Raw genomic sequence first — 22,882 nt, 5'->3', positions numbered from 1 at the left:
GATTTGAGGTTTCTAGTCTTTGCCTCAACCCCAACCTTTAAAACTGTCATTTCATATGTCACACATTTCATCACATGACATATCACAAATTCCATCACATTTGACATAAAATAATAATCATTTTAGTTATTATTACAACACCGAATAAAACAATAATCATTCAAATTATTACAACAATGTTTGAGCAAATTACACTAATTGTTCGAATCAAATAGGACATAGAAAAGTAAAAAAAAAATACATCATGGGCCAATGCGCCGCCCATCCAACTGCCAGTGGTGCTCTATTAGATCATCCCGGAGCCGACCATGAGTGGTTGCATCCTCAATCTCACGATGTGCTTGAAGAAAAGCCTGTATGCGAGAAGGGTTTCTTTCCGGTTGCACACGGGTACCAACATTGGCATAGAAACAAGAGAGGTTTAACCCTCTTTCATCCTCTAGGATCATGTTGTGTAGAATCACACAACATTTCATGATGTTCATCAAGGTTTTTTTGTCCCAAAACCGAGCTGGACCACGAACTATGGCAAACCTTGCTTCCAAAACACCGAAAGCTCTCTCAATATCCTTGCGGGCTGCCTCTTGTGCCTTGGTGAAATGAGCCTCTTTTCTTGTTAAGGGCACCCCATTTTTCTCCTTGATGGACTTCACAAGAGTTGCCCATTCGGGATAGATGCCATCGGTGAGATAGTATCCCATTGAGTACTCATTGTCCATGATTTTGTAGTTGCAAGCTGGAGCATCTCCAGAAATTAATCTTTTGAACAAAGGAGATTTATTGAGGATATTGATATCATTGAGTGTTCCCTGCAACCCAAAGAATGCATGCCAAATCCATGTGCCCTGAGATGCTACGGCCTCAAGCACAATGGTAGCATCACGGCTTTTACCGCAATACATTCCGTGCCATGCCTTTGGGCAATTTTTCCACCTCCAATGCATGCAATCAAGACTACCTAGCATCCCTGGCCATCCCCTTTTTTCATTCATTTCCATTAATCTCTTTGTATCTTCCTCGTTTGGTGCCCGAAGTTACTGCTCACCGTACAACCGAATGACCAACTTGGCAAACCTACGGACTGACTCCGTGGTTGTATCTTGCCCAATGCGAAGATACTCGTCGGTATAATCCGCGGGTATGCCATAAGCGAGTACCCGCATTGCCGCCGATATCTTTTGATATGCACTAAACCCCATGATACCGGCGACGGATCTATGACGTTTAAAGTAATAGGAGGCGGCCTCACAATCGGTGACAATCTTCACAAACAAACTATGCCGCATTCGGTACCTTCTGCGGAAGAGACGAGGAGGGTATGTAGGTACCTCCACGAAGTAGTCTTCCATCAAATGCTCGTGTCCGAGAGCGCGGTTCCAGTAGATGGTGACTCGCCCCATCTTCGACCCTCTCCTCTGATCCATCAGCTTCACGCGGTTTTCAAACGATTGCACGTCGATGAGGAGGCTCATCATCTCGACGTCGTCGTCTTGCAACAACTCGTCGATGTCCGAATCGTCGGATGACGACCAACCCGACGAATCGGACAACGAGTTCATGTCGTTGTTGTTCACCTCCATCTACACAATACAACAAACAATAAATTGTGAGTGCCAACAATGAATCAAAAAGAAAAAAAATAAAACAAAAAGAAAGAAAAGGAAGCATACCTGCGGGGAGCTCGGGGCGGCGGCGCGGCTGCCTCTGGCCCGCCTGGCCTCTGGTGCGGCGGCTCGAGGAGGCCTGAGGCCGGCCTGCATCTGGCCGCTGGGGGGCGGGAGCCGACTGGGGGGCGGGGGGCGGGGAACGACGGCTGAGGCGGGCGGCCGGGGGGCGGGGCGGGAGGCGGCGGGGCGGGAGGCCGGGGGGCGGGACGCCGGGGCGGGAGGGGGGCCGGGGGACGGGGCGCGGGGCGGCCGGGGGCCGGGGCGCGGGACGGGAGGCGGCGGGGAACGGCGGATCCGGCAGCGGAGAGTGTGGCGCAGGGGCGGGACGGCGGCGGCGTCGAGGGGAGGCGGGGGGGCGGCCGGATTGGCGGGGGGCGGCGGCCGGCGGCTTGGGAGGGAGGAGGCGGGAGGTTGGGGACGGGAAACTTCCCTCCCGCGCGACGGGGGAAGGGAGTGCGGGCTGGGGTCGAGCGCCCCCCTCCAACCCTCACTTCTACAGTTCGAAATTGGGTTTGAGGGTTGGACCTTTATTTTTTTTGAGGGTTTGAGGGTTTAGGGGTTCTAGTCTTTACTTTTTTTTGTTGCAATCCGAAAAAAATGGTTATTTTTAAGGGTTTGAGAGTTTAGGGGTACTACTAGTAATGCTTTGGTCAAGCGCTTTTTCTTAGTGTCTGGAAGCCAGTCTCGCAGATAGCCGCTCCACTAAGGCACTCAACATTCATCACTGCAAACTGTTCCTTTCTGTTTCACCCCTGGTGTCATGTTTGTTGTATATTCACTGCGATCGGGAAATCTAAGAGAGTGAGCCGGCATATTATCTTAAGATTTTATTAGTCACTGTAGGCGTCTCGTAGTCGACAGGAACGTCTCCTCCCACTGAAAGCATCGCGGAAATCCTGAAATAAATCCAGAATAAATGCAAGCACCGGGACTTGAACCCTGGTGGACGGGGAATACCACTGTCCATCCAACCATCCCTTAGGTTGGTTCGCATATACACAAAAATATGCCGGCCCAGTCGTAGTGCTTGGGTGGACGTTGGTATATACCAACGCCGTGTTACAAAGCTGCGTAGTTTTTTTTAAGGGAAATAAAGCCACCTAGTGTGTATATAGTTTCTTTGGGACAAACTTGTACAGTTTATTAATCCATCATAATGTTTACACGAACGAAGAGAAGATCTCAGGGTTGGCCTAATCACACATGATGCCCAACCCCTAAAGTGTGTATATTGTTTTTTTAAAATTGCACCTTTTATTAAATGTCAATGTTTATGGGGTACAAATAATATCGAATAAAACAAAAAACCACACATAGCGCCTAGTAGGAAGAGAATAAGCTACTTTGGCTAGTGCATGCGCCTCTTCATTATGTTTTCTTTTCTCGTAGATAAATTGAACATCCTGAAAGTACCTCCGTTTATGCTTGCTCTCCTTCAAAATGACAACATATTGACAAGGAGCACCAGTTTCAATGTTCGCTATCACCTCCACACAGTCTGAAGCAACACAAATAGAATCTAAGTGAAGATCGGTTCGAAGTGACGATGCTTCGTTACAGGCTCGAGCTTCCAGTATAGCTGGGTCCATGAGGCCGTCGAAGATGACAACGGATGCACCTATGAAATGGGCGCTTTTATCCTTGTAGATCGCCGCCGCTGCACCTCGCGTTTATCTTCATCTCAAGCTAGTTAGCTTTTTTTAGACAACTCAAGCTAGTTAGCTACAATCATCATTGCAGGAAACTCAAAAATCCATGGGTTTAGTTTTTTCGCCTTCTTCTTTTTTGAACGGTTTTTTCGCCTTCTTTTCGTAGGGACGTGATAGGTGCTGGGCCTAGCATGGCCCGGCGGAGGTGGGAAGCGCGATTCACGGCCCGCTGAACAGAATCCATACAGGTCACGGCCCCTTGTTCCTCAGACCACACAGTGCTACCCCTAATAAAAAGAAAACATACACACACACACACACACACACACACAGTACACAGGCGCCCAGCCACGCAGGACCTTTCAGTAAAGGACCCACCGTCAGCGACGGAAGGAGACACCAGGTGGCCACCTACCCCACACGCCAGCCTCTCTTCCGATCCTTGGGTTCTCCGCCTCTAGCTTTTTCTTCGCCCACGGCGGAATAAACAAAAACGATTAATTCGTTAATTGCGGTGACGCGGCAAGCCCACGGACACACCAACAATTCGCCCCCCTCGGTGCTCCCACCCCTACTACTCGCCGGTGATCTGATGGCGGCGGCCGGCGCACCGCCGCCGCGCGCCTTCTCCGCGGAGCTGAGGAGGGCTCCGCTCTCCGCGGGCCTCGCGCCGCCGCGGCAGGGGACCAGGGCTCGCGCGTCGTGGCCCCTCCCCCGCCAGGTACTGTTCTTCAGCTGGTTTCGGCGATCGAATCGTCCTCAATTAGGTTACTCGGCCAGTTCGTAGTCCAAGGGGCTGATGCGCCGTGGAGCTACGGGTACTCGAACTGTCGCCTCGCGTTGGCTGACTGGAGCTAGATGCGAGATTTTGGTGCAATTTTGAGGGCGTGAGGATATACGGCGGCGGGTGGCGATGGACGCAATGTAGATGCGATCAGGGGCAACTGAAGGAATGCGTTTCTGCTTCAAGTGATAGATGCCACATTTCTTACTGTGTGACATATCAATGTCTATGGTTTAATCCATATCCCTGTTTGTGATTGTTCACTACCGCACTAGAGTGTTTAAAATTGCTTGTGTTGATCGAACCTTTTTCATGGACCTCACTGTTTTTATTCTCCGAGAAAGCTCAAAAGCCGTCTCGACCCGTTGATTATGGCCCTTGCCGATATGATTTTTGTGTAATTTTAGTTGTCCATGGCCTATTTAGCGTAGGAGTGAGTAATGATACTTGGTAGCTGCAATCTGTGCCGTTGCCATGGCATGCTTAGTAACCAAACAAAATACACGTTGAAGTAGGGAACTGCTAATTCAACTTGTAAAAGCAACTAACATTCATAATGTGGAACCTGCATGATCTGTTAATTTGTGCAGCAACTGCTAATTTAACTATCAATTTCTTGCATTTTCACAGACGTTCTGAAATTCAAATCGCGGTTATACAATTTCATTGTTCTGGTTAGATAATGGTTAATTTCTGAACTACACCAACATTCTGAACTTTAATTATGATCTTATGTTTTGTATTGTTAGGAAACTGTTTGTAGTCGTGGCCGGTTGATATCGACCATGTCTAGTTCAAGGTCATTGGCGTGCTCTCCTTGTCGTTGCGCTCAGGTGGCTTTGGCTGACGCAGAGATTGCTTACCAGCCTGAGGCTGAGAAGCATGCTGGAGTTCTGGTAAGGAAGCTTGAAGCTTTGAAATAGTGTGATTAATGGTTCTCACCCAGTCCTGATTAATGATTTCTATTCTTTCCCTACAGGCCTATGAACTGGTTCAAGGGAACCTTGTAAGTGTTGCATTCACATCAGTGATTTATCACTGGTTGTTAAATTGTGTTATATACCCTCCGTCCCAAAAAGCTTGTCTTAGATTTATCTAGATACGGATGTCTAAGATAAGCTTTTTGGGACGGAGGTAATACTATAATTAGTTGCTTGAAATGTTCTGACACAATTCAAGTTATTCATAATCATTACCTCAGGTACAATGGAACTCTTTTATGGACAAATCAATACCTGATCCACCAACAGCTGTACTCCTTCATGGCATCCTTGGGAGCGGGAAAAACTGGGGTAAATGAGCATTCTGATTGTCTGAGTTGCGATTTCGTTCAATTTTACAAATCAGTGAAATGCTTTGACATGTTTTAAAGAAGTTTCGGCTCAATAAAGGATATGAGGTTATATTTAATTAACTATATTTGTCATGAAGGGTCGTTTGCAAAGAGGTTAGCTCAGGAATTTCCAATGTGGCAGGTCAGTATATCTAAAATTCTGCTAATGATCTGAACAACTTCACACTACGGCACCAAAAAAGAAAACTGAATCTGACTTCTCTTCCTGAAGTTTCTTTTGGTTGATTTGCGTTGCCACGGTGACTCGGCATCAATTAAGAAAAGAGGACCACACACTGTTGCTTCCACTGCTTTTGACGTTCTAAAGCTGGTTTGTATTTTCTTCTCATAGCTAATTTCTATTTTATCTTCTAATATCTACACTAAATGTGTTTGGTACACCCAGTATGATTATAAATTGAATATGTAGCTTATTTGGAAGAACATCGTAAAAGAGTGAAAGACTACATTTATTTCTGAGTAATATCTGTCTATATGTGTGTTGTGCATCTAGCTTTATACACTGTGAGGTAGGCACCATTTCAAAGTGCTTAGCGACTTATTAGCATACCTGGCTTTTGATGCCACAGTATATATGTTAACTAGCTTACTTATGGACATTACTTATGACTAGTGAAGCTGTAAGAGACATGGTAACATCACATGTGGATCATATGTTTTTTCTGAAGTATGACTATATGATATAGAATACAGATTAATCTCTGCTGATTTGGAGCAATTGCCATGAAGTGCATGAAGCTGTTGCAAGCAATGCACCTGCTTAAATCGTATTTATTACTGTGTTTTATTTCTCAGTGGAAAATATCTAAGTAGTGTTCACCTTTCACTTTCAGTTCACCTGCCATTTCTTTTATATATCTTACTTATTACACAATGCTAATTTGTCTAAATACAACAGATAGGGCAACTCAGGCTGTCTCCTCGAGTGTTGGTTGGTCACAGCTTTGGTGGAAAAGGTTTTTCTTGTTCCTATTGCATCTTCTTATCTGACATGCCATGCACTTCCATAACTGTCCAGCTACCTAATTGTGCTTGCAGTGGCTTTGAGTATGGTAGATCAAGCTGCAAAACCACTTGCCCGTCCTGTCAGGGTAAGCTTAACTACCTTTTCCGTGTTATATGAGTGGCAATAATGGAATGCCAACTATTATTAATTATATTTTGAGCTAAATTTCTTCTGTGTATTCTGTTCATTAAAGGTATGGGTTCTTGATGCCACTCCTGGCAAAGTTCGTTCTGGGCTAGATGGCGAAGATCATCCCGCTGAACTTATTGATTTCCTCAGAAGAATGCCTGTGCAGGTTGGCCTTTTAGAACTATCTATGCTTTTATACTGTGGAAGTACATTCTAGTTCTAGTCTGGAAAAACGTCTTATTTATGATTCATTATTTGTGTTTTGCCATTAAAAATCCAGGTTAATTCAAAGCAGGAAGTTGTTGATGCTCTAGTTAAAGCAAAGTTTTCTGTGGATGTTGCACGGGTATGCTTGTACATCACCCTTTTGTTGAGATGCCCTTGCAAATTTACTTGATTTTACTATCTAAAAGAGCTGCTTGATTTCACTTTATACAATGAAAGAGAAGGCATTTCAGTGCTCTGTTGATTCCTTGTGCAGTGGGTGGCAACAAATCTCCGACGGAGCAGCCCATCAGGACCACGATCTTCTACAAGCTACTCATGGATATTCAACTTAAATGGCATCTCTGAGATGTACAAGTCCTATGAAGACACTAACCTATGGTAAATAATCACCAGTGCCTGACGGAACAATATAAAATCTGCTAACCATCTTGGGCAACTAACTGAATCCACCATGCAGGAGGATTGTAGAGAACGTACCGCGCGGGGTACACATTAATTTCCTCAAGGCTGAAAGAAGTTTGCATAGATGGGCCCTTGAAGACCTTCAGAGAATTCATACCGCGGAGGAGGTGGCTGCCGATGAGGCTGGGGGAGTTGAAATGCATGTGCTTGAAGATGCTGGACACTGGGTATGTACGCTGCCTCCCTGTAATAACCGAGTTATTGCGGCATTTCGCAAATGAGGTTTAACTTTGGATCCACCGTCCCCTTTCAGGTTCACGCAGATAACCCTGACGGGCTCTTCAGAATCCTTTCGTCAACCTTCCGCATCGAGACCAGCCTAAGAGGGCGGGAGTGAGGGTACAGAGCTCCGAACGGCACCGCCACATCTCTATTTTAAGCTGGCGGGCCTGCCATGAACAACAATACATATGGATCACATCCCAGTGCCTGCATTCCAGTTTTGTAGAATCGCAAAAGAGAGGTAAAAAGCAAACTGCGGGCGAGCGACGACGGAGCCGACCGTGATCACCGGCGTGGTAGCGCATTGGTTCATTCATTCGTTTCATGCACCGTGTATGTAAACATACAGTCGGGGGTGCAGTTGTACTGTAACAGAACCAACATGTAATTATCGGTCTCGTCATACACTGGATAAACCAGTCGCCGTATAAATGGTGGAGAACTGGAAGCTAGGCAGTTTGTAAGTAAGGCCGTGCCGGCTACGTGTACAGTCCACGCCGGCGATGACCAGCCGGTGGGGTCCATTCGTCGCGGCCGGCGGGCGCGGACCTACTTCTGGGCGCACAAGCACGACACGAGCGGCTGCTGTCCGACCTGAAAGTCGGTGCCCTTCAACAACGGCGAGCCAGGACCCGGTGGCTCTCCGGAGCAGTCCTGCATGGAAAAGGAGCGAACCAGGACCGTTTCAAAGGTCAAATTAAGCCCAACCGTGTACGTGCGTGTGGACACTTGAAAACGTCAGAGCTTACGTCGCCAGGGAAAACGATTGTAAACGTGCCCGGAGTGGCGAGCCTCGCGCCCGACGTCGACGTGCTCGGTGTCGGCCTGCCTCAAAACGAGCGCACGCAGATTGCCGTCTTGGTCGCTTGCCACTCAAGCCGATCGCCTTGTCAGCCTTGTCCCTTGTGTAATGGTAGCGGCCATCCTTGATAGTAGAAGTAGAAGAGGATGGTCCGGTTGAAGAATGGGACGGAATTGACCTGACCTTTGCTGCTTTAATTTTGTAACAGCCACGGTTCTGTCTTGGGCGGCATGTTTCATGTTCGAGACAAGCTCGCCCTGCCCAGCGATGGCTACGCAGTGAGTGCTTCTGCTTTTCATGTCCCGTCGCTGACAAAGCCGACCACCATACAAAAACGGTGCCGAGATGCCACTCAAGTCACAACGGACCAGGAATGAGTTCCTTGAAAAAGGAATAAGAGAATGGGCCCTTATTTTATGTTTTTGTCGTGAGAAAATGTCTACAATTAGAGATTAATGTATTAAGCAAACACTAATTGGTAAAAGCTGACCGGATAATCGGCACCGCAATGCTAACTTAGCCGTGGTATCTCTATCTCTACTACTTAAAAAGAATGTAAGGTTTCATTTTTCACTTTTCTTACCACCTCCTTCTTGTCCAACCTTTCACCTTCCATTATTTTTCCCCTCCCCTTCTGAATTTCAGCAATCAATTTTTTGATAACGTAATAAATCAGATCAACCGCCGGTATATAGCAATAAATTCACGGCCCATAAGTAGATTACTTCTTATGGTAAAACCTATCTACTCCCTCCGATCCAAATTAGAGTATTTGTTTTGCATCAAGATTTGTCTCGTATGATCGTCTTATATTGTGTTAAAAAATATTTGGTCACGTCACAACGCACGTATACACTCATAGTAATTTTAGAAATTACGGTTTCACTATCCACAAAAAATTAGGGTGACCAAAGATTATTTAGCAACGTGTATGTTATCCTTTTCTTTTCTTCTGTCAAATAAATGTTTAAAATTACTGTAACAATTTCTCCATAAAAAATAATAAATCACAAGGTAGCACCTATTTTCCAGTTGCGTGAAAAAAAACAATCCATTTTGCCCGCACCGTTAGATTGAAATCCAACTGTCGCCATTCATCTTGCTCCTTTAGCCAAGCTTCTCCCCCAACCCCCCTACCGTAGGCTGAACCACTGGCACCACGTTGCAACTCGGCCCTGTTCACCAACTACACCCTCGAGTTTCCTCTAAACCCTGCCCACCAACGACCCCTATACCCGCACCTGCGAACCCCCTGCTTGTCCTTTCCCCGACGAGCCCCGTTGTCCCCTCCTCCGGCGAGCCCTCGCAGGGGACACCATGGCCTCATCGTCGCAACCTTGATCGTTATCTCGTCTCTATGACAAAATCGACTAAACCGATTTTTTTAGTTGCTCAAAGTTTAGCAAACGTGAAATCACACAAATTCTTCTAAAGTTACACTCGGACTAACGTAATGACCAACTCAATTTACCTTATCTGATAAAAAAATATTTAAAAAAATTAAAGTACTTTTTAGGATAAAAATTAAAGTACTTTCTAGTACAAAACCAGTGATTTTGGATTAGCAATTCACATGTTGAACAAACTGTTGGTTAAAGAGAGATCATGGAGAACACAACCCTCGCGTCTAATATCTTTTGGACAGATGAGACACCATTAGTCTTATCATTAAAAAAATACTTGCATACTTATTTTTTTCTTCTGAAAAGACCAAAGACCATATGCTATTAAGCAGTATAGGCGCTAACCAAAACACTCTTATACAAAAATAAAATAAAATAATTGCGTACTCCCTTTGTTCCATAATTTTTGTTGTGGTTTAATTCAATGAACTAACTTTTGTTCATTGAATTAAACTACAACAAGAAAATCACAACAAGAATTATGAACATAATTATGTTGTACTGGTTGTACTACTACCTCCGTTCTGGTTTATTAGTCCTCATTGTATTTTGTGTCAAATTTTGACAATGGATTTAATTAACAAAATGTTCGTGCATGTCGCCAAAAATTATATCATTGAAAACTATGTTTAAATACGAATCCAACAATAAACGATATATTTTTTGTTGACATGCATTAACATTTTGTTAGTTAAATATTTGATCAAAATTTGACACAAATTACAAAGAGGGCCAATAAATCAGGACGAAGGTACCCTCCGTTTCAGTTTACAAGTCCTGCGCGTATACCTAGGTTGGCAATTTCATCACCCTAATATAAACTATACTCCTATAACACAAAAATTATACCGCTTGAAAATAGAACATCTGAAGTTTATATTGATATATTTGTTGTAACATATGACTTGCATTAGGTTGGTCAAATTGACGACCTAAGGATACGCGCATGCCCTGTAGCAACTTTTTAGCTAAAAGTCAATCCCATTAATTCTCCAAATTAATATTGTGGAACTTGAGACGGCAGCCTGTAACTGCGATGGAGAAGAGGGTTCCCCACAGAATCTGATGGCGACTTGGGGAGCCTACCACCACATGCGTGTTCATACGATCGATACTACGACCATAAAAAATGGTTTGACCCTTTGAAGATTTTGACCCCGTTGCTCCCATGCCGACCACAAATATCACCACACGGCTGTATTAGCACCGCTCACAGCTCACAAGGTCAAACTCAAACCCGATTCGATCCTTCCGCATGCAGCGTCAACTCGTTTTGTGGGTTGACCTCTCACTGGTATATAAGCGCGTGGTACGTCGTACGTTCATTTGGAAGCTCAACGCATGCGTTGAGAAAGAGGCGAGGTCCGAGGCTCGGAAGGTGGTCAGCCATGAGCAGCGCGGAGGCGTCGGCGGCGAGGGGCGGCGAGGAGGAGCGGTGCCGGTACAAGGGCGTGCGGCGGCGGCGGTGGGGGAAGTGGGTGTCGGAGATCCGGGTGCCCGGCACGCGGGAGCGCCTGTGGCTTGGCTCCTACGCCACGCCCGAGGCCGCCGCCGTCGCGCACGACACGGCCGTCTACTTCCTCCGCGGCGGCGCCCTCTCCGGCAACGGCGCCGCTGGGCTCAACTTCCCGGAGCGCGCGGCCGCCGCGTACGGCGCCGGCTCCGTGGCGCCCCTCTCGCCACGGTCCGTGCAGAGCGTGGCGTCCGACGCCGGCATGGCCGCCGACGCGCAGCTCGTGGCGGCGCGGGACGGCGCGCCCGGGCAGCACTACGCGGAGGCGCGCGCCGGCGCAGGCGCCGCGCAGGGCGGCGCGAACGCGCGGCACGCGGAGTTCCAGCACGACGGCGCGTATGCGTACACGTATACCGGGGACGGCGGGGACACCACTGGCGGCGGTGGTGGCAGTAGGGAGCAGCTTGTCACCGGCGAGCTCAGCGTCGACGACATGGAGATATTGATGTAAAATTGAGTATACATCACACCGGTACGTAGAATTAGCTGATGGAATAAAGATCGAACACCGGTCGCAGTTGGCAAGGTTGAGCCATTTGAAATTCGAAAAATACTTCCGTTGAGTGGCGACCTGTTGACATTTGAAATTGGCGGGGCACGTAGCCACCGCATATGCTGCGGTGAGTGGCGACAGTGCTCGATCGTATGCATGGCCACCGGCACGTAGGCGAGGCCCCGCTTGGGTGATCTGATGAATGGCGCTGCGGCCTGCGGGCAGGCCTAGGTTGACCAGGCTAGCTGGCATGGATTGCTGAGGCTCTCCTTTCTCCAAGCTACGGACGGATCGCGACCGATCAATGACCAGCAGCCCTTTTCGCCTGCCTGCCACTGCCGAGGGAGGATGGGTCAGAGCACAGAGCATGCTTAGTTTGATGTCAAAATTTCCCTTTGCTAATGTTTGGTCAAAGCTAAAAAGTTAGCTATTACTCCCTCCATAAAAAAATACAAGAGATCTAAACGTTTTTATATTTCTTTAGGGAGGGAGTACTTCATGTCAATGTTTTTCTTTTTTGTTTGGAAGTTTGGCAATTGCCAAATGTTATCTTGTTAGTGCTGGAATTTTGTCTATTTTGAGCCTAGCACAATAGCAGTTTCAGAAATTTCTAATAAATTTTAGAGGCCCACGCAGCCCATTCGTGCAAGGCAAGAGGTAGAATAAAAGTTTAGTCCCACATTGCTAGTTTAGAGGGAGTTGGACCTCTTTATAAGGGAGGTTCTTTCCCCACATGTATGAGCATGAGAACAAGAGGGACATCCACGCGCGCTCCTCCTTCGCCGCCCGCCACGCCTCGTCACGACGCAAACCTATAGGATGTAAATGAGTATTCAAGAAGAAGCTTAGGCCTGATGGTACTATTGAAAAGTACAAGGCTCGGCTCGTGGCTAAGGGTTATACCCAAAAGAAGGTGAAGACTTCTTGATACTTACTCACTTGTGGCTCGACTGACCACCATTCGAGTTCTACTTTCACTAGCTGTCTCGCATGGTCTTCTCGTTTATCAAATACATGTTAAGATTGCTTTCCTAAAATGGAGAGTTGGACGAGAAAATTTATATGGAACAACCAGATGGGTTTGTACGAGTGGTTGGTGTCATTCTGAACATCAAGTTGTTGAGAGACGATGAGGGATTACATTGCTTCAATCTCACTATGTGGAAAAGATCTTGAGTCGCTTTGGCTATAGTGACTGCAAGCCCTCTCCAACACCATATGATGCGAGTGTGTTACTTCAAAAGAATCGAAGAATTACTAGAGACCAATTGAAGTATTCTCGGATTATTGGCTCGCTTATGTACTTAGCCAGTGCCACAAGACCTGACATCTCTTTTGCTGTTAGCAAACTGAGACGGGTTGTTTCAAAACCAGGAGATATGCATTAAAAAGCTCTAGAGAGAGTTTTGCGTTATTTGAAAGGCACTGCAAATTATGGAATTCACTACACCGGGCACCCAAAGATGCTTGAAGGGTATAGTGACTCAAACTGGATCTCAGATGCTGATGAGATAAAGGCCACGAGTGGATATGTATTCACTCATGGAGGTGGCGATATTTCTTGGAAGTCTTGCAAGAAGACCATCTTAACGAGGTCAACAATGGAAGCAGAACTCACATCACTAGATACAGCTACGGTCGAAGCAGATTGGCTTCGCCAGCTCTTGAATGACTTGCCGGTTGTTGAGAAACCTGTACCGGGTATCCTTATGAACTGCGACAATCAAACTGTGATCACGAAAGTGAGCAGCTCAAAGGATAACATGAAGTCATCAAGACACGTTCAGAGAAGGTTAAAGTTTGTCAGGAAAATGAGAAACTCTGGAGTTATTGCATTGGACTATATCCAAACGTCTAAAAATCTGGCATATCCTTTTACTAAGGGTCTATCATGTAATGTGATAGATAATGCATCGAGGGAGATGGGTATGAGACCCACAATATGAGTTGTTCACAGTGGTAACTTATTCTTTGTGATCGGAGATCCCGTGAATTAGATGTGGAAGACAAGCTGTTGGTCAACTGAGAGGAGAGTATCCTTACTATCAACAATACCACTCCATGAAGATGCAATATTCTCCTAATCTGCATGGCAGGTTGATGTATATCTTAATGTGTTCGAACTGGCTCATTGAAGTAGAGATGTCGTCCTGCAGAACATCTTTTGAAGAACACACCTATATGAGTCTGATTGTCAAACGTCGCAATCTATGAAAGTAGGGTTCTCTCTAGTAAACTCATGAAAGGTCTCGAAGTATGACGCATAAGCTCCACCCGCGGGGAAGACCCACGGTAGCCACATATCGGTCAAGGCTTTATGTGAAGCTAGATTCACAGAAAACTTGCAGTTCAAGGCCCAGTCCACTGTTCAAGTTGCTTACTAGTGTAGCACAGAGTTCTAGGTGGAAGTTCAACTTAACAGTCTCCACTGTAGTAGCGGTATATAAAACAGTGTTTTGGAACCAAAGGCAAAATTTGTGTGCCTCTGGGATCTGGTGGGGGATTACTGGAATTTTGTCTATTTTAGACCTAGCCTAATAGCAGTTTCAGAAATTCCTAATAAATCTTAGAGGCCCATGCAACCCATTCGTGCAAGGCAAGAGGTGAAACAAAAGTTTAGTCCCACATTGCTAGTTTAGAGGGAGTTGAACCTCTTTATAAGAAAGGTTTTTTCCCCACATGTATGAGCATGAGAACAAGAGGGACATCCACGCGCGCTCCTCCTCCGCCGCCCGCCACGCCTCGTCACGACGCGAGGCGAGGCGACGCGACGCGACGCGACGCGGGTTGCGGGAATGAGCCGAGCCGATATCTAAATTTTTGCCACGCACGACGGGTATACGAAAAGGTTACATGAGAGTTGAAACGTTTTCTGTATTGGACACTGAATTCGAACGGTGCGCCTCTTCGGCCGCTGCCTGTTCGCTTCGTCTCCCTTCGTTGCTTCACCTCCCGCCGCAGCCTCTTCGCGTCCTTCTCCTGTGCCTATATAAGAGAGGTTGCTCCTCTCCAGATGGACACAACAGAAGCTCTTCTTCCTCTCGCCACAAAGTTTCGAGCACTGCGTTGCTGCTACGTTCTTCCCCATCCCGTCTTGCGGCGTGCACCGCAGGTCGGGACAGTAGGCCTCCGGAACTATACCTTTTGAGTCCTGTACGGGAGAAGGGTGATAAGGTTTTTGGGGAGCGCTTCGCGCGACTACTGGCTTCTTCATCACGGACTCCGACAACTACTTCCCCAACGACGACTTCTTCCCCGACGTCGACAACCTCATCAACGACATGACTGGAGAAGATGTCGACCCCAAGTCCAGTGCTTCTACTACTGATGTCCCGTACGTGTTCTTGCTCTTTCTGTTAGATGTCATGACACAGTTCTTTGCTCTACTTTCTGTCCTACATATGTTAGGTTCTACTTCATATATGCAACTTCATCTAGTGTGTGTTCTAGATATGTTTAGTTCAAGTTCATATATGCAGATACTCTTTACCTTCTCTCTGTCAGAACGCATGACTTATTTTATCTCTACTATATTAGTCATGCTTTATCTAGTATTTCTGTTAATAAAATCATTTGGTAAATTGTTCATATTTCCAACAGTCAGCACATTGGCAGGTCGGCGTGGGGGCTTGTGTTGCCGTGCGGCGAGGTGGCGGCTCTGCAATATGGCCATGCTCCGGTGGCGCTAGGAAGGCTCAACTATGTCCGTTGCGGGTATCGACGGGCCCGGTGTGGCGTCGTAGTGTGAGGAGGACTGCAGCTAGTAGTGGCTTGGGTGATCGGCCGGTTCCAAGTAGCAGAGTGCGCACAAACGGGCAAGAACCTTGCCTCCGGTCCATGGCCAAAGTCAGCAAGACGATGTCTCCGGACGTCGTGCCCTTCATGAAGTCGTTGTATTGTGTGCCTATTCTTCCATGTATGCTCTAAGCAAAACCTCATATCCAGGCTCCTGGATCGGACGATGGTGACACCTCTTGCGCCCCACGGTTCTCCTCATTGGAGGCTTCGTCTTTGGAGGTGGCCTATCGAAGAGATCAATGTATGGTGATTTGTCCACATGGCGGCGTTGCAATTTGTTTCGCAACAACAATGCTTGTGAGAGGAGTTGGGTTGTGACTTGTCCTTCCGATGCCGTCATTTCGATGAGCCTTTTGGTGTGCCTCTGTTGTTTCTCACTCTGATACGAAGAAGTTGAAGCTGTGTGATGATGTCACGGCGTGCAGTCACACACACACACACACACACACACACACACACACACATTTATGAGGCCATCCTCGCAGATCGCAACGCAAGAGAAAAAAGAGAGATGGCGTTCAGATCTGATGGCTGGAATCGATCGTCGTACGAGTCCCCCTCCTAATTACGTCAGCTGTCCTGGCCCTGGGTGGACACGACTCTAGTCTGGAGTACTATTCTAGAGGGAGAGCGATAACAACCGGACGCTGTAAATCCCTAAAAAAACCTGACGCGGTAAACTTTCGCCGAGACGGGTCGCTGTATACTGATTGAACGGTTGAACCGTCGCCACTCACGTCACTAGCACTGCGTTGTGCATCCCAGACCAGTTGAACAGTTAGAACCGTTGCCCAATTCCGCTGCGCCGTGAGTATTTGACAAGTTCTTCAGAGCATCGCCGCGACGAAACACCACCTCCTGACTTGGCACTGTAGATTGTTCCTGCCGTCAATAAGCACCTGCTCGCCGGGCGCGTAGACGCTATCCCACGGTTGATGGTTGACTACCGTTTGAACAAAAGGAGTAACCATTTTTACGCGAAATGAGAAGCAGAGTGTAACCAGAGCGCCATACATATTCGGCCTGGCGAATTGACGTGTTGGAGGTCGCCGGGTAGAGAGAAAAGCACCAAAAAGAGCGGAAAAGGCTCAATCCTGTGCTCCCAACTTTGTGCCTTGTGGATTCTGATCAGTATCGCCGTCACCCACAACTCTGTGCCCGACGCGTCTAGGTAATCACAGTCAATCAATGGACGCTTCTAACGAAAAAAGAAAAGAAAAGGTCAATCAATGGATGGTTCTAAATAAAAAAAGAAAAGGTCAACCAATGCCCAGTCGACAGTTGGCCACTACAGGGACAAAGCATCACAGGGCGTCAAGGTGAGTTGTACTGGAGCTACTAGAGCTGTGACAATTAATATGGATTGAAGGGACCAGAATGTCGAACCGCAGAGACAGATGAAGCTCCAACTCCAGGAATTACAGGCAGGAGCAGGCACATACCCACTGCTATGCTTTATACCCTTCTTTTCTCGCCCAGAAAGTTCTAAAAAAAATTGTACACCCACCAACAGCAAACGTATTATTATTATTGATCATAGCACCACGAAAACAAAAACAGTCTCCGCGCGTGACGAACAGGACAGTGACCAGACGAGATTACTCAAATTATGTACAAATCGAACAACAACAGAGTTTGCTGCAAACCGTGCCTGAGCCGCAACATAGCCGACTTCACGCGCTATCCTCCTTCGGTTTCTGGCTCAGCTCCGCGTACTGGCCTCCCATCATCTGCAGAACCTCGCTCCACAGGCAGGAAGGGTCTGTCGTCAGCGCGTCGGTGATCAGGCCCGAGCTGCAGGAGGTGACGACCCAGTACCCCGCGTCGATCTCGCTCAGCAGCTGATCGTGGTCCCAGGCGGAGTACCCGACGTAGAACTTGAGGTCATCGGGGTTGAGCGCCCCGTTCTTCATCAGGTGACCGACCTTCTGCAGGTCCGTCCTGAAGCCGAAGCAGACGCCCGGGGCCACCTCCTCGAACCCCTTGATGGGCCTGCCTTCGTTGGTCCGCATCAGGAATATGCTCATGTCGACGGGGCCTCCGAAGAAGAGGGAGCAGTCGCCGAAAGGCGTCGCCTGGTCGCGGAAGGATGGGTTCACGTGCTTCATCTTCGTGTAGAGTGGCCGATTCAGGATGACGCCGAATGGACCGTCGTAGGCGTCTCTTGAACCTAGTTTCAGGAGGAGGATGACGGTTCTTTCGAAGGTGCCGTTCCCGTCAAGCTCTTCCGTGGCGACCAGCACACAGCCAGATTCTGGTGCAGAAATAGAATGGGCCCATTTCCGAGGAAGACAGTGTACTGGTCCATCGAATGATGTCTGTGGTAGTGTATTTACATCGACTGCCTGCTCCTGGTTTTAAGACATGATGAAGAATTAATTAGAAACAAATATTATAGGGGGGAAGACTGAGAAAAGATTAGATAAACTAAATCAGCACCAAGTAGCAGGCAGAGACAGAACAAATTACGTATTTTATGTACAGTTACGACAAAACGGAAGAATTTCAGGACAAGCAAAAAGGTAAATGAGGAGTGGAGTTTAAAGGTGAAGAAATTAGACTCCTCTATTATAGGGGTGAAGAAATTAGAATTTCAGCTTCTGTATTAGAAATAGCACACTGAAAATCTTGTTGCACTGCATAGAAATGCTCTAGCCTTTTGGTGTTTAAAGGTGAAGAAATTAGACTCCTCTATTATACTGCGAGGAAGTTTAGCAGGAATGGAGTAAAAAGAAGATTCGTAGTGAGAACCTTCAAGAAATAAAATGTCAGAGCATGTTACATACTCTGACATAGTTGAGAGTGCAATCTCAATGTTGGGGGAACATTGACGTACTTACTGGAGTAGGTTTAAGGTCATAATTGCGAGCGTAATCTCAAAGTCCTCCAGAAAAAAGAAAAACCGAGAAAAATTTCAACTAGGATCGGAAGTTGACTCTAGAATACTTCGAACAAAATGTGTGATATGGACAATCCAATACACTTAGCTTTTCTTAAGTTTCCAAGTTCTCATGGAGCTCTTCTCAAGTATGATGTTGGGTGGAACACACAGGCTAACTGAACCTACTCAAGTGCATTCTCTCTGATATGATGCCAACTAATTAATATAATGAAGAAAAATATATTTCCAGCGATTCAGTCAAGGCTATGTTAGTTAAGCCAGTACTAAATAATCACTTAAAAGGACCATACATAATATCTAGCATGAGAGGAATTCATAAAGCTAGATCATGTACTTTGCGAATACTGAGTTCTACAAGATAATGGAGAAAGTTTTTCAGAATAAATAAATAATGGAAAGCGACATTTGGAATAACTAGTCCAAAAGGATTGGACTTACCGACTTTGGAATCACAAAGCTTGCTCTCACATCTCGCCAATATGACAGGTTGCTTGGTACATACATCGTGTCACTGGGTTTCAGTTCGCCATGATTTTGGCTTACTGCATCGGCATCATCATCTCCAATGGGAGTAGATGCATCACCTTTTCCTGCATTGAGAAACCATCAATTCAATACATCCTTTAGATAGTTTATTATCAATACAGTCTAGTTCGTTGCATAATAAATATTGTAATATTGCATTATATATACCTACAACTGAATAAACATCAAACCTACCATACTATGCTGATTCAACAGTTCACATCTAAGCAAAGCGCGGTTGGGAAAAATAAGATGATCGAACAACCACAAGTCCGCTATCTCTCAATCCAAACCACTCCAGTAAACAAGCTATTAGTGTGTGTTTTTAATCGCAGACTGCACCGGAAGCATTTTAACCCCAATAGCTTATCCACCATCGCAGCAAGAACCTCACCGAGACAGCCAGGCATAAGTGTTTCATCATTCTATTACTGTCACCAATTTCTCCAATATTTCACCGTTACTTACACCGACCCCTGACGCAACACGACACGTTCCTATTTCGACACTTTCATCTCATGGGCCCGACTGTAACGATCACGGAAAGGGGGCAACCAAAATCGCACTTTGCGCGGTCGTGTCACCTCGACCCGCATCGAATCGACAAAAATCGCGCAGAGATCCCCGCCTTTCCACTAGAATCAAACGAGCAGAGCATGGAATCTCATAGTAGAAGAATTTACCGGAAGGGGAGGGCTTGCTCTTGGGGTCGTCCCCGTCGCGGCCGTTCCTGCTCTTCTTCCCCGACGCGCTCACCGCCAGCTTGGTCAACCGCGCCGGCTGCCGCCTCCTCCCGATCTCCCCGGCGGGGAGGGGAGCCCAGGTCGCCGGCGGGTGGCGCCGCGGCGCGAGGAAGGAGGGCCCGGCGGCCTTCAAGTTGAGGGCCCGCATGTCCATGGTCGCGAGGGCGGGTGGGTGGCTCGCTCGGCCTGGGGTCCGTCGGAGCGGAAATATTTAGATCGCGAGAAAGAGAGTGCTCCTCGAGGGCGGAGCTTAACTGGGGGGCTATGGGTCCCGGGTGACAGCGAGGGTGGTTGCTCGTTCCGGTGGCGCCTCAGCGGCGTACGTGTCCTGCTGACAGGGACTCAAGGGGAGGGTGGGGTGGTTGCTTGGTAAACGTTTGTCTCTCATTTGCTGTGGCGTTGTAGGATTGGACAGGACGATAAATGCATGGATACTGAAATGTGGCTCTCTCCTCCATTAATAAGCTGGTGGTTCAACAGGAATTGGATGAACCGACGCTGTTAGGGTATCTCCAACCGCACCCGCAAAAAAACCTCCCGCAAACCAACCTTCCGTATTCGTTCACGGGCAGGAGGGGACCAGTTTGCGGACATAGATACGGGAGGCAGCCATCCAACGCTTGCCGCATACATTTTTACAACAACTCAAGTTAATCGGACGAAATTCATACAAAGATGGTCGATTTCATATAAAAAAGACGGATTTTCATATAAACATGACGGATTTCAGTAAATTTACATCAACCATGCTAGTCCGGCTTTAAAGGTATAATTAATACATAATTAAATCGTCACCCGCGGATCCCTTGTCTTCCTCATGTTCGGCAGCCCGATAATCGGACTGTCGGAAGCCCCGAAGATATAGTCTTTAGCGCAAAGGACGCTCGCTTCCCCATCACTTATCGGAGTGGAACTCCCAGCTGATGCTTTAGCTGTAGGGGACGGCAACGCCTCCGCTTCCGCGAAGCCCATGCGGGATCGACAGATGTCCTCGAAAGAGAAGAACCGGACAAGACACCGGTTGTGTACGCCGGCGTCGCCTGAGCGGTGGCTGTCGGTGTCAAAACCGGCGGATCTCGGGTAGGGGGTCCCGAACTGTGCGTTTAGACCGGATGGTAACAGAATGCAAGGGGCACGAAGTTTTACCTAGGTTCGGGCCCTCTCGATGGAGGTAAAACCCTATGTCCTTCTTGATTAATATTGATGATATGGGTAGTACAAGAGTAGATTTAGCACGAGATCGGAGAGGCTAAACCCTAAAAGCTAGCCTATGGTACGATTGTTGTTGTGTATGTTGTCCTACGGACTAAAACCCTCCGGTTTATATAGACACCGGAGAGGGTTAGGGTTACACAAAGTCGGTTACAATGGTAGGAGATCTGCATATCCGTATCGCCAAGCTTGCCTTCCACGCCAAGGAAAGTCCCTTCCGGACACGGGACGAAGTCTTCAATCTCGTATCTTCATAGTCCAGGAATCCGGCTGAAGGTATAGTCCGGCCATCCGGACACCCCCTAATTCAGGACTCCCTCAGTGGCCTTCATGGGACCCAAGCGGTGGCGGACTCCTGTGTTTCACTTTCCTAGATGATGATTGCAGACACGGAGGCGCCGACACCGACTCGTCGCTCTTCGCGCACCCGGCTTCTGTCTCTGCCTGCATGACGCAGTCGCTGGCACGAGAGGCACGCACGGGACGCGCAGTCGCCGACGACAGCGATGACGCCTGTGCCACCGTGCTCCCTGCCGTGCCGGCGTGAGCAACTCGCCACTCCTCATCAAGTGGGTCTGGAGCGGCGAGTTGCTGAACCACGCGGTAGTTTGGGGCGGCAACTTGCTCCATCGGGTCAGGCGCGGGAGGTGGAGCAGCAAGCTGTCACGCTCGTATCCGTCGGGTTCGATGGGCCACCTAGCCGGTTTGTATGCCGGAGAACTACTCTTCGGAAGCCATTGAAAGAATGGTGAAGGAGGAGTCTGGGGGAGCGGCGGAGGGGTATGGTTCTTGCCCCTGTATCTGGCCTCGTTTAAATAGAGGGCGGACGGTAAGAGTTTGACCGGCCTTGCGTTTAATGCCGGCCCGCTCATGAATGAATGTGGGGTCGGAATAGGTTTCTCGACTTCCACGCGGGGTTAATGGCGGCGTATGAAAATGCGGCGAGAAGGCGTGTTTAGGTAGGCATGCAGCAAGCGGCGCCCTCGGCCGACGCGTCACTTCGATGACGGAGGCAGTGAGGTCACGTTTGTCCCGAGCCATTTTCAATGCGGAGCGGCGCGCTCTACAGCGGAATGAACACGGACAGCTGGTGCCAGGCGGGAGCGCGCGTGGGATAGAAGAGGGGTTTTTGGTGGGACGGATCGGTCAGAAGTAGGCTCGGGAGCGGTCCGAACTCTTGCAAACCTCCTTCACTTTTGTCTTCGGTTTGCGAAAAAAATTATGTCCGGATCATCCCGTGAACCGATACAAATCGACATCGGATGGTTTCCGCGGTTCAAACGGTTGCTGAAGATTTACTGGTCAGACTTGAAAATGCCTTTTTGGTTTTACTTCGTAAACACGAGCTAGCAGAGGGGGAGGCGGGGACAAGCCCGGCGAAGAGCGAAACTAGAGATTAAACCGACCCGGGGCGTCAGCACCTGCCCATCTGCCGCCATCGCGGAACGTCGCTGTTCCGTCTTTGCAAATATTGTACGCATCGACGGACAAGAGAAGAGTAGCACGTGATGGCGGAGTACGCATCGACGGAGGCAGGCGGGCATCGACTTGGAAGCATCTTCGTCCAGGGGACAAACAAAAAAAGAAGAGGAATTGTGTAGCTCGTGTTTACGAAGTAAAACACCAAAAAAGAAGGTGCTCCCGGCGGGGCTTGAACCCGCGACCTTCGGCTCATAAGACCAACGCTCTAACCAACTGAGCTACGGGAGCTCTTGCGTCCTGATTATAAATCTAACCTATATATTACCTCACAACGCAACTTCAGGAAGCCTTCTCCGAAGGAATGACGCGCGGATTTGGATTGAGTTCTTTTGTGTGTGTGTGTGTGTGTGTGTGTGTGCAGGAGTTCGGTTTGGTTTGATCATGAGGGATTAGAACTAGTAGCAGCATAAAGGTATATATACAAATAAACAACCAAAATTTAGAAAATGAGCTAAGGGCATCTATAGCCAGAGTGAGCAAATTTGGCCCCTTAAACATCCATGGATGC

At 47.8% G+C, this 22,882-nt stretch overlaps 3 protein-coding genes and 1 non-coding gene across 5 annotated transcripts; 2 read left to right on the top strand and 2 right to left on the bottom strand.

Annotated features, from left to right (window-relative positions):
• Positions 1 to 3,805: 3,805 nt before the first annotated feature.
• Positions 3,806 to 7,965, top strand: LOC147980924 (alpha/beta-Hydrolases superfamily protein). The gene is made up of 13 exons (XM_087513676.1): positions 3,806 to 4,037; positions 4,850 to 4,996; positions 5,080 to 5,106; positions 5,302 to 5,392; positions 5,532 to 5,575; positions 5,666 to 5,764; positions 6,353 to 6,410; positions 6,493 to 6,545; positions 6,654 to 6,755; positions 6,870 to 6,935; positions 7,071 to 7,195; positions 7,275 to 7,446; positions 7,533 to 7,965. The coding sequence occupies exons 1-13, from the start codon at positions 3,909 to 3,911 to the stop codon at positions 7,614 to 7,616; spliced, it is 1,197 nt and encodes a 398-aa protein (XP_087369802.1). The 5' UTR covers positions 3,806 to 3,908; the 3' UTR covers positions 7,617 to 7,965.
• Positions 7,966 to 11,016: 3,051 nt separating this feature from the next.
• Positions 11,017 to 12,269, top strand: LOC147980923 (ethylene-responsive transcription factor ERF020-like). The gene has a single exon (XM_087516994.1). It carries the CDS (start codon positions 11,095 to 11,097, stop codon positions 11,668 to 11,670), a length of 576 nt encoding a protein of 191 aa, XP_087373120.1. The 5' UTR covers positions 11,017 to 11,094; the 3' UTR covers positions 11,671 to 12,269.
• Positions 12,270 to 17,019: 4,750 nt separating this feature from the next.
• LOC125548935 (uncharacterized) lies at positions 17,020 to 19,918 on the bottom strand. Of its 2 annotated transcripts, none has more exons than XM_087513675.1 (3): positions 19,621 to 19,918; positions 18,851 to 19,002; positions 17,020 to 17,855 (listed from the first exon to the last, which is right to left on the bottom strand). In XM_087513675.1, the coding sequence occupies exons 1-3, from the start codon at positions 19,832 to 19,834 to the stop codon at positions 17,184 to 17,186; spliced, it is 1,038 nt and encodes a 345-aa protein (XP_087369801.1). In that variant the 5' UTR covers positions 19,835 to 19,918; the 3' UTR covers positions 17,020 to 17,183. The 2 variants fall into 2 exon arrangements, with proteins under 2 accessions (XP_087369801.1, XP_087369800.1); XM_087513674.1 differs by having other exon boundaries at positions 17,020 to 17,861; positions 19,621 to 19,917.
• A 2,610-nt stretch (positions 19,919 to 22,528) lies between these two features.
• TRNAI-UAU (transfer RNA isoleucine (anticodon UAU)) lies at positions 22,529 to 22,602 on the bottom strand. The gene has a single exon. It is a non-coding gene; the product is annotated as a tRNA-Ile (tRNA).
• Positions 22,603 to 22,882: the final 280 nt, after the last annotated feature.

Source organism: Triticum urartu, chromosome 3A, assembly GCF_056163025.1.
Source record: "Triticum urartu cultivar PI428250 chromosome 3A, HENAU_Tu73, whole genome shotgun sequence".
NCBI classification, from domain to species: Eukaryota; Viridiplantae; Streptophyta; class Magnoliopsida; order Poales; family Poaceae; genus Triticum; species Triticum urartu.
Note: the sequence above shows the minus strand (reverse complement) of the source record. Positions and strands in the feature narration are given on the sequence as shown.